The sequence below is a fragment of the Oryzias melastigma genome, linkage group LG19 (genome assembly GCF_002922805.2).
Source record: "Oryzias melastigma strain HK-1 linkage group LG19, ASM292280v2, whole genome shotgun sequence".
Taxonomy (NCBI): domain Eukaryota; kingdom Metazoa; phylum Chordata; class Actinopteri; order Beloniformes; family Adrianichthyidae; genus Oryzias; species Oryzias melastigma.
This window is the reverse complement of record NC_050530.1, coordinates 10948256-10959260: the sequence shown is the minus strand read 5'-3', so window position 1 is coordinate 10959260 and position 11005 is coordinate 10948256. Positions and strand designations below refer to the sequence as shown.

Here is an 11005-nt window from a genome sequence, read left to right as displayed (position 1 = left end):
AAAAAAAAAAAAAAAAAAAGGAGCAGCTGCCTGGAGACCTTTACACCCTCAAAAATCATGTGATCCCTCAGCAGTGACACCGTAAAAGGCCCCCGTGGCCATTTATGGATAGAAAATCCCTTTCCATCTACTGCAGTCGGAGCTCACCCTTTGATAGGAGTGAGCATGAGGACCAAAATTGTTTTGAAAAAAAGAAAGTCTAAAGCTACTCACCCTTTAAAACCTGTTGCTCAAAGGAAAAACCAATTTCAACTATGGCACACATTTTAGCAACATATAGAGTACTGCTATTGACACCGACGGGATATCACTCTTGAATATTTTGGTTTAAATACAAAGGAGAATGGTAAGGGCAGCTCACATAACTCAGACATTTTGTTGTTTACATTCCTGGGGATTGAACCCCCCACCGCCGTTTCCCATCAAGGGAAATATGAGAGCCTCAAAGTACTTCTCTATCCGAGTGACTCACAAAAAAAAGGCAAGTAGACTATTTACATGAGGCAATAATTCAAGATTTGCTCTTCTAAATCTCTTACATGGAGCCCATTTAACCGATCCCTCTTCATTCGCCTTTGATGTTAGCCTATCTCGATAAGACTGGATGAGTGCTCGAAAATCCCAGTCGAGTGATTTCACAGGAAGAACAAGTCTCTGTTAATCAATGGCTAGATTGGATCTGGATCCTCCAGAGTGGCCCGCCTGAAAGTCCTCCCAAGTGTTTGAGTGCGCGGCGGGGGTAATTCATTGTTAATGATCGCCGTAGCACCCATTCTCCTACGTTTCTCCTTTAATTGCCTCGTTCACATTTAAACAGCTGACAAATCACGGGGACAGGCATGGAAACATGATCAAGCCGATCGCTAATCAGGGGAGGGGAGGGATGTCGTCCTTTGTGGAAGGTGCGTTGCAGAGTAATGCTGCTACTAAAAGGTTTTGGACGTTTCAACATCTGGAGTGGAGACAAGTTCCCTTTCATTGATTAGATTCCCCCAATCATCCAATACCAGCCTTCCTTGGTAGTCTAGAGGCACAACAAGGACGGATGCACAGGTAATTGTTTCCATAGGTCAGGGGGAGGAAAAACCGCTCAGGGATGGGATGAAAGGGAGAGGGAAAAGGGTGAGGAATATTGTTGTTTTTCTCTCCAATTAAATTGTTTGTCAAAGCCTTCACAAAGGGTTACACAGTTTATCTGTTTGAGATCAATACGCTGCGTCTGGGAGTGAAAGCTTGTCCCGACACAAGACAGGCCCATTAATTATTCTGTTCTGTGTGCTATCGCCGGGCTGCTCAAGGTTGAGCCTTATCTTTTCTTATTTCAAATCAATAATTATCTTCCATGCCTGCGCACTCAGAAATAGATGTACTTTTCATTCAATACCTGTAGAGTCTGCCTCTCTCTCTCTCGCTCTCGCGAGGCAGATGAAGAATGCAGAATGAATAGGAAATTCTTATCGCTGGAACATTAAGGCGGGGTGAGAATAGATGGCAAAGAACGAGGCACATAAAAGCACAAATGAGTCATGATTCAAAGAGCGACGGAGGCCTTGTTCCCTGTCCTCTGACACCCTCTAATAGACTGCACTGATGGGTAAATGTTGATTTGCACATTACAATATCGCCGTTATTCAGGTAGTTCATTTGATGGAAAAAAGAAAACACACAGACTGGATGCACAATTAATGACTGCACAATTACATGGTCATAATGGGTGAGTAATTGCATTAGAATGCAGAACCAACAAATGTGCATCCCTTTAATAGTCGGCCGATCCAGCAGCAGCAGCAGCAGCAGCCCATTTGTTGGCATTAGCTGAAGACTGCTGTTTGTACGTAATTAGGCTGCACTCGAGGATTAGTCGGTGGGGGTGAAACTGGTTCATCTTATTTCCTCAGAAATGTCACAGGTTTTTTTGGCTTCACACTGCAGAGGGTGGTGTTTGTCACATTGTGCTGTGTGGTGGTGGGAGTGTGCGAGGATACTAGGGAGTGGGAAAAAAAAAAAAAAAAAAAAAAAAAGGCACGGATGGGGGCTTCTGGCGTCCTCTCGAGGATTGAGATTCGAAGCCCCGAGCACAAAGCCTTTGAGACGTTCCCCTTATCTTGGAGGTGGATACCGGGATCTGAAGCGATTCCGAGCGCTCCGTGTGAATAATTCCACCAACACCTCCTGCTGGGGCGACCATATGGCCCAGTTTGAACTTTAAACATACTGGGAGCGCCGCGGCTCGCCGCTCAGCCTTCCTATTCGTGCACCTGCAAAAAAAAGCACTCGGCGGCGTACATCTGCAAACCGCCATCAATGGATTCCTTCCTGCCGCCAGATCAAAGACAGCTAAAAATAGCGTCTGTGAACTGAACTGAACATCGTGTATGTACCGACTGAGACGCCCACATTTTTAATTATAAAAAGCTTCTTTAAAAGGGGAGGGGGGGGGCATCTTCACAGAGATTGTTTGTTACACCTCCTTTCTTTCACTGGGGGGATGTTTCCTTCTGGCACCACCTGCTGACAAAAGAGAGGCATCTGCAGCTCCAGCGAGGACAAGCTGTAATTATGATTGCATCAGCCACCTCTGGTGATGCGGCGAGCGCGCCCCAAATGCAGAGAAATCACCCGCGCCGCTAAACGATCACCTGTTCCGTTAATTAAAGCGTCTCTTCTTCGTTCGGGATTTATCAATGAAACATTAAAAGAAGTGGCAGCTGATGTCTCAATTACCATTATTATCCGCTTTCTCTTTTGCTCGACGAAAAGTAGGGCCGTGACCTTTGTCCTGACACGCTGACCCCCCCCCCAAGCTGAAGTACTGTACTGTACTGGAGCGCTCTGTCTTAGCGGCGGATCTGGATGGTTGAGGACGAGGGAAGAGGGAGGGTTGTAATGTGTCTACACACTCAGTCGAGCATGAGTGCCCCCAGTGAAGTGGCACCATGCACTCCTGCACACACACCGGGATCGCTCCACTGGGGGGGGGTTCTAGTGCTCTCGATTTGCCTCGTTATTTATTAAAAACATAAAAAATGAAGAAAGAGGGGCAGAGTCAAGTGTGTTTACAGAGCAGAATCTATCACACACAAACCCAGGAGCTGGAGTGTTTAGCATGTACTCAGCGAGAGCGGCCTTTGTTGTTTTCTTCCCAGTAAGCAGATTGAGCAGCACAGCAGCAGCAGGAGTGTGTAAGATGTACACAGACAGCAGGGTGTGCGAGTGGAGAGGCACCTCCACTGATCTCCTGTGTCGTGTGATGATGTGTGTGTGTGATGTGTGTCTCAATCCAGCGCTGATCCCCCTGAGTCAGCCTCGTCAGTGATATGAGCCTCCCGCCCTCCCCTCTTTTCTCCCTTTCCTCCACCATCCGGAATGCTAATAACAGCAAGCCACTAATGCTGCATCCCTGAATTATTCATGCAGCAGAGGGTCACACGGCATAATGAGGAGTTTACTCTCATTCTGGATGTGATTGTGACGCTGCTAATCTGCATTTAGCACAGAGAGAAAGGGAAGGAGGAGGAGAGGGGGAGTGCTGAGCGAGAGGGGAAAAGAGAGGATGAACACTGATGAACTTAATTGCTGTGAGCTAACAACCTCTGAAAGGAGCCACGCCATCATACAGAGATGAGAAAGTAAACAATTAATTATCACTGGACAGAAAGGGAGACGAGGAAACAAATGTTTGAACAGCGCTAATATTCGGAAGCCAGACGATTCCATCCCCTGCGAGGTGGAGACGCTGTTACAATGACTCACTAATTTGACACACTAATAATTATTAGCTCTAATATGACACGGGGAGCGGTCCCAGGAGGGTTTGGTGCATGGCGTACTGTGAAATGCATGTAACAACTCGTAATGCCTAGTTATCCTTAAATAAAATGTCTATTTGCTCCCATTATAATCTCAGAGTTTGCTTAAATAGACAGAGGACTCTTGGGTCAAACAGCAGGCTGCTGTCGCCACCTGCTGGACAGAAAAGGTACAAACAAAAAATATTCAAATAAATATTTTTGAAAATAAGTTAAAATTTCTTTAGTAAAAAAAAAAAAAAAATCTATGATCTGTGAACCACTTTAAGAGAAAGTCCGAAACAGTGTCTGGTTAGATTGTTTCCTTCCTTAACTCGCTTTGATGCCTACCCTTCAAAACCAGCATCAACCCTGAGACTGCACCTCTCAAAGCCACAGGAAATGTCATCGAAACGACAGCGAAGTCGTGCAGTGGCTGCAACATGACTCATTAACCACCAGAATGTAAATCATACACCAAGCAGCCGCTTCCATATGTCGGGACCGGAGCTTCAACGTTTATGGAGCTAAAGACGTGTTTGAGATTCAGTTCAGCGATTTTTTAGTGATTTAATTCGCAATCAGCAAATCAAATCCATACATAGAAACGGAACAGCTGTAGTTTATTATACACACAACAAAAGCAATAACAAGATGTAAAAAAAAAAAAGAAAAAAAAAAAACTAGATCTATTCCCCAGCTAGTGCTATGAGGGAAGTAGATGGTTTGTGTTGTACAGCAGGCAATTTCTCAGCAACAACAGGATTATATGGCCTCTGCTGTGACTAGATAATTGAATTCAGGAGCGGCCACAGTGCACTGCCTCCAATGATCTTCCTCCCACCAGGGTGATGAGAGGAAAAAAATGAATCGTGTTAAACTAGATTCTGTTGCAAAACAATGTTAGTTGACTGAGCTTGTAAGTCTATCAAGACCTCAGTTTGTAATAAAGATGTTTTTCGCCTCTACATCCGTGGTGCGGCCGTGACCACATTAGTTTTGTTTGGGCCGGGTGCTACGTTTCAATGTCAGAGTGGGACCTCGCTGTTTTTTGTGGATCTTTGTGCGTCTTTATGTGTTGATTTTCAGGTGTGGTGCTGAACAGGTGATTGGACCAGAGCTTAAAATGTCCTTGTGGACATTCAGTCCTTAAGAAGGGGAGTTTCTATAACTTGTCTTCATTTGAAGACTTTTTGCCACAGTTATTGCTGTTTGTTTTATCATTAATGGAATTAAAAAAGAAGTTTTTCACGTTTTTGTCGTAAGTTTAAGATTAACTACCTTTTAACATCCAAACAAAAACCCCTTGACATAAAAATAAGGGTGTTTTCCAAGTTGGGGGCTCGTCCGGGATATTCCACCGTTGTAAAGAACCTTTGAATAAAATATTCCTACGTTCTTCATTTGTTGTGGTTGCACTCCATGATCAATCACCTACACAAGGAATGCATATGATTCTTAGTAATGATCTGGCAGAATAACTTTTTTTTTCTCCTCCCAAACTTCCAGACCACTTTGTAATGTAGTTTCACTTCCTACAGCTTATCGTAGGTGGCACATGATGCACTTTTTGGTCTCTCAGTCAAATAGGTCAAAAACAAACGATTTATTTGGAAGAAAACATGCACTTTCACATGCATGCACCTCTTCTGACAAAAAAGCTTCTTTATACTCTATGTAAAAAAAAAAAAGAGTCTTCCATAGCTTCAATTCAACAGGAAGAAACTGTAATTTATTCCTATTTTCTTCTCATAACGTAAATTGAAATGATGTGATAGTGAGTGTACCACAGTTGACAGGACATGCATTAAAATGCATTGTGCTGGGCATTAACTAACAAAGCTGGATGTTAATCCCGCCCTGACCTTGCACAGAATGTGGAGAGAACGGTGTCTGTACGGCTAAAGATAACAACACAGCCTTTGTACTAAAGGAGAACAGCACTGCTGATGTCGCCGCTTTGTGTTGACACCGATACAACCACCCAAGGTCACGTGTGTCCTCTTGTAGAGTGACACCACCTGACAAGGTAGTCTATTGTGCAGCACAGATGATGAAGTGATTTATTTTAGTACAGATTTAGGGATAAAACACATAAAAGTGCTCTTTTTTTAACTAAAAAAAAATATTCCTTCCTTTTGCACAAGATAAGATTAATTAAATCACAAGTAAACCACACAAATCTCTTTAAAAAAGTTATTGAAAATGCTTAAATAATAATAGTACTGATCAATAGAAGCAGACAAAACATCTGTAAAAGCTGTTTATCAGCTGACAGATAAGAATAGAGTTATCAAGTTATCACCAGCAGATACCAGTGGACAGCTGTGAGGCGTGAGCTCATTCAATAACAGCCTGCAATTGAGTAATCCGTTCCACTCTGGACAGAGTGGATAAAGAGGAAACATGCATTTCAGCAGCGGCTGGAGGGTCCAAATTACATCATCTACTGATAAAAAGAGAGCGTATCAGAGTTAATATTAGAGATCATTATTAGCGCAGGAGCAAATACATCAGTATTGTAGTGTCTGCACTATTTTTTCAAAAAACAACAGTCTGCCTTACATTGAAAGGATTTTGAGAGGTACACAGCACTTTTAAAATGTTTGGTTGGGTTTTATGCAGAAAATGCTAACCTAGCTAAAAGTTACCGGTGTTGAACTTTTTTTTTGTTGTTGTTTTATGTGTTACTAACAAGGTTTGGAATGAGTGTAGTCACAGTAACAGTTGTTTAAGCAGTATCAGTCGGTTTTTTGAACGTATTACAAACAACGTTAGGAGTTACAGGTATTGTGAATATGCTAACGCGGTTAGCGCGGATAACGCTTCTAACAGTGCTAGCATGTAGTAAGTTCTAGATGGCTGACTCACGGATTATTTAGGACTCTTTTGTCTCAATTGAAGCACTTTATAGTTGCAGTGCGTCCTATAGTGCGGAAAATACAGTAAATATGGAGTCACATTTTATCGGTTTTAAATAAATGAAATATTAGGTAGTAAAATAACTGCCTTTTATATTTATTTTTGAAGTACTAGGTTGTTTTCCATACACTTGAGTGTTTTTGTCACCTTACTCTTAAATTAATTTATTTAAAGCTACATTCACACGTTCACATGCGAGACTTTTGAAAGTACGGCAAGCAAAAGGAGTCACAAATCACCAGGAAAAATGCACAATTTAAAAGTAGTATGTAATTCACACCATGTTGTCCCAAGATGGGCGTAAAAAGTGGCATTCTCTTGTTTTTCCTGGTGAATTATGATATGTTTTGCTTGCCATACAAAAGAGGGATTTACACACATTTACATAGAATTTTCAATGGAAGTAGTCACTTAAACGCACATTGTCAAGGTCAGTGTGAACATGATGTAGTGCGGTGTACACTCATCCTGGAGTACAACTAACACTTGTTCTTGTTTTTTTTAAATAAATCAAAAACTAGCTAGTTAAATAACTGCCTTTCATACACTTGTGAAATATTATGTAATTATCCAAACACTTGAGTATTTTATTACCTTCCTCTTAAAATAATTTCCCTTGCAGACGGTGTGCATTACAGGCTGGCACCAAATCTCTACAAAACAAAAATCTGCACCAGATTAGGCAAAGGAAGTGAGTGGTATTCAATCAATGCAGTATTTAATTATACTTGTATTTCTTTCTTTTTTTTTTATACAACTTTCATGAATCATTAAATTATAGCTATAACTATTGTTAAAACGAAGGTAAAATCCAATTCAGAGGCTTGTAATTTTTCTACAAATTCAGCACTGAAAAGTGTACGGAGTTCTGCAGCTCAGTTCCCCTCCAGTGATTTATGACTTTAGCTATTTTAAGCACTCCTAATAGAGACAACATGGTAGTAGTAACAGGGGATGAATGGATGGTGTTCCCTATCCCTTCACTTCCTGTACTGTACTGTACTGTACTTTCTCAACACAAGTGACTCACAGGGCCTTGTGCTTGTCCTCAGCAAGGATCTGGTCATTTGGCTTTAGTCCAAACCTTGCAAGGAAAAGAGAAAGAAAACTTGAGATCTTTTGGAATTTTAGCCAGACGACACACACAAATAAATAAAATAAAAAAAGACGACCAAGAACATGTGAGGTTTTTACTTACTTGTCAAGGAAATCTTTGTCCACAACAGCTGAGATATCAAGCAAGGGATTACCCATCCCAAAAAGTATGTTTTCACTGTGTGGAAACAAAAACACATTGTATTATGCAGGGCTCCCACAAAAACCGCTGTGAACAAACAATCCGCAGAGTTACAGGAAGTCATCTGCTTGTGATTTGCTTAAAGTTAGGTATAATATTTGTTTTTCCTTCGTTGTTATTGTTTATAAACTAGTTACTAGTATCAAATGTTTAAAAAAATCAAATAATCAGATGTAATTATGTAATCTCAAATTTTAAAATAATAGATGAGAAACACAAGATATACATATAAATTGAATGTTCTAGAAAAATCTAATACTCAAAAGTGACACATTTTTTTCAACAATTTAAAAAACATTATTTTCCACTATATAGGATTTATATTTACATATACAAAAAACAAAATCCAATGCCACACTATTAAAATGACTTGAATCCCCTTACATGTAGCAAAATTATTGTCAAAAATAATAAAAATTGGCAATTTTTACACAAATTTGTAGGATTTTTTTTAATGGTTAAATTCAATAAGGTACAGATTTTAAGTATTTATTTTGAACACATCAATCACAGTCTTCCGGATCTCACCTCGGGCTCGGCATGATGTCAGAATATTCAGCAGATTAATAAATGATCAACAGCTTCCTCTCTCTGTCAAAGCAACGTGCTTTCGACTCCAAAAACTGTAGCATCACTTTAGCCAACCCTGACACATTAGTAGAGGAAGTGGGAGGGGCGCTATTTCCTGATTGGCTGCACGTCACGTGCCAACCTCTTGTGTTGCATTCATTGGGGAAAAAGGAAACCCTGTTCCAACGTCAAACAATTCCGCTCGTGAACAGGCCAGGATGCACACATTCCATTAAGTGTATAGGCGTTTGTATTATGTAAGACTAAAAAATTATATCGCATTTTTCTAGATAAAATTTATAGAAATATTCGAGCAACATGCGAAAACGTATTTGGTTATGTAGTGAAAAAAGTACGTTTGTGTTTGAAGATAGATACACTTCCTGAAATTCATTATTCAGTTGAATTCCTTAGCTATTTTGTTTTTTTATGTTTTTAAACCGTTTTCATAAATCTAAAAGGACGCCTTAGAGAGCTATTGTATTTTTGTAGTTATGTGTCGTTTTCTGTATGCTAATATTCGTTGGTTCTTACATTTCCGAGGTCAATTAAACGCCGCACAGCTATCTCGGTGCAGCTGTTTCTTTAATGTCAACAAAACATTTGGTGCCTCCCAGAACAAGGCTGTGCTAGTTTACGTTACTATAATAATAATAAAAAAAACTATACTAATTTGTTTGTTTTATAATTAGTTTTGACTCATATTTTTTTAAGATTTTATTATAGCATTAAAGACGTGATGCAGATATTACAACAATTATATAATAATGAAACAAAAACTAGGTAAAAAGATAAAGAAGTAAATCTCTGTTTTTAGGGTAATAATTTACATTTTTTTTTTATTTCAGTTATATTTATGCTTTCTAACCCTTTTAATGATCTTTTGACGTTTTAATTAAATACACTGTGGCAAAAAGAGCATTAAAACGTCTCTTCAAAGTTTAAGATTTGCGGTCCACCATCAAATATTTTAACACTAAGTATAAATGTATAACAAAGTCAATGATACCGTTTTTTTTTTAAAATATGAGTCGCTGTTTTTGAGCTCTTTATTATTAAAAAGCATGTTTGAAAACGCTTTTTTTATCTCTTCCAGTCACGTGACGAACAAATCGCGTCCTGGAAGCTTTGTCTGTGACTATTTTGATTAAATATTATGTTAATGAATCTCAGCATCAATGCACATCGAGTGTCTGATCGGATTGTGCAACGTTCAAATGTCCAAGTGTCTAATCGCCAAACCTCCAGCTGACATTTAACACAACACCGCAGCTTAGTGTCAGAGCTAGCCACCGCGGCTATAGTCGCGCGGGGCTCCCCTAAACAACAACAAAAACCCAAATTAATTACCTTAGCATCGTTTTCCTCCCCGTCGACGTGATTGTTTCTTTATTGCACATGTTGTCTCCAAAATACGAGTCTGTTAATCCCGCGAAGCCGTCAAAAATCGCCGTTTTCTGAGGATAAATGCTAGCAAAGGAGCCGCAGCTTCCTTCCAGTTCAAAGGATGATAAAGAAATCGCTCAACTGTATTAAATGTCAAGCAAAAACAATCATTATATTCAAGCTCGGACTCCTGTTAGCATCTTTGCCCCACCCGAGACACTGTACACCTTTTTCTGCTATTTAACGAAGAGAAAAACGTGACGCTAGCAGGGTTTTTACTTGGATTACATCAGGTTTCTCTTCACGGGATGGATTTTTCCAGCTACAGTAGATTTTCATGTGTGGAGTTCAGAGAAAAACTCTTAAGATCTCAACTTAAGCAATTAAAAACAAAGTTTTGGGGGAAATAAACCCATTGTAAGAGTGCTAGTACATATCTTAGTGGCAGGTTGATCTTTTTTTCTGATTATTAAATTATTGTCACTGTGAACAGTTAAACACAAAACTATAAAGCATTTCATTAAAAAAAATAAATATTCACCTTCAGACAGACACAACTAAAATAAAAACAATTAAATTAATTGCATCTATATAGTTAAAATGATTCATTTTTCTATTTTTTGTACAGATGTATCCACAAAAGGCATACAAGTTAATAAATATATGTTAAATGATTATTTTTATGTCAATTTCACTCATATTTCTAAGTTTCTTTAGCTATTTCTCTATGGCAGCCTTTTGTAAAATATAGTCTGTTTAAGTGTACTACAAGTATACCCATTCTGTACTAAAAGTGAGGCAGTATGCTATATATATTGTATACTTAAAATGTTTGAAGAATTACTCTGTGTACTTCCTGCAGTACTTACACATCAATAGTAAGGGTGTAAGAAAAATATTGATTAGGTGAAATATCGTGATACTTTATTGGGCGATACTTGTATGTATTTAAAATTCTACCAAGATAATATTCAATACATTATTTAAAAGCAAACTTTTAACTTTTGTTTAATTTCTAGCAATCCAAAAACTGAATTAACTC

At 39.2% G+C, this 11005-nt stretch overlaps 1 protein-coding gene across 2 annotated transcripts in view; it reads right to left on the bottom strand.

Annotated features, from left to right (window-relative positions):
• The window catches only part of adkb (adenosine kinase b), a 140113-nt gene extending 129827 nt beyond the window's left edge, over positions 1-10286 (bottom strand). Inside the window, exons 1-3 of one of the 2 annotated variants that reach the window (XM_024285311.2) lie at positions 9928-10286; positions 7909-7983; positions 7741-7794 (exon numbers count right to left, since the gene is read on the bottom strand). In XM_024285311.2, coding sequence (XP_024141079.1) covers positions 7741-7794; positions 7909-7983; positions 9928-9977 — 179 coding nt within the window. In that variant the 5' untranslated portion in view covers positions 9978-10286. Of the gene's footprint in view, positions 1-7740; positions 7795-7908; positions 7984-8535; positions 9238-9927 lie in introns of those variants that run through there. The other variant, XM_024285312.2, reaches the window with a different exon arrangement.
• Between the last annotated feature and the right edge of the window lie 719 nt (positions 10287-11005).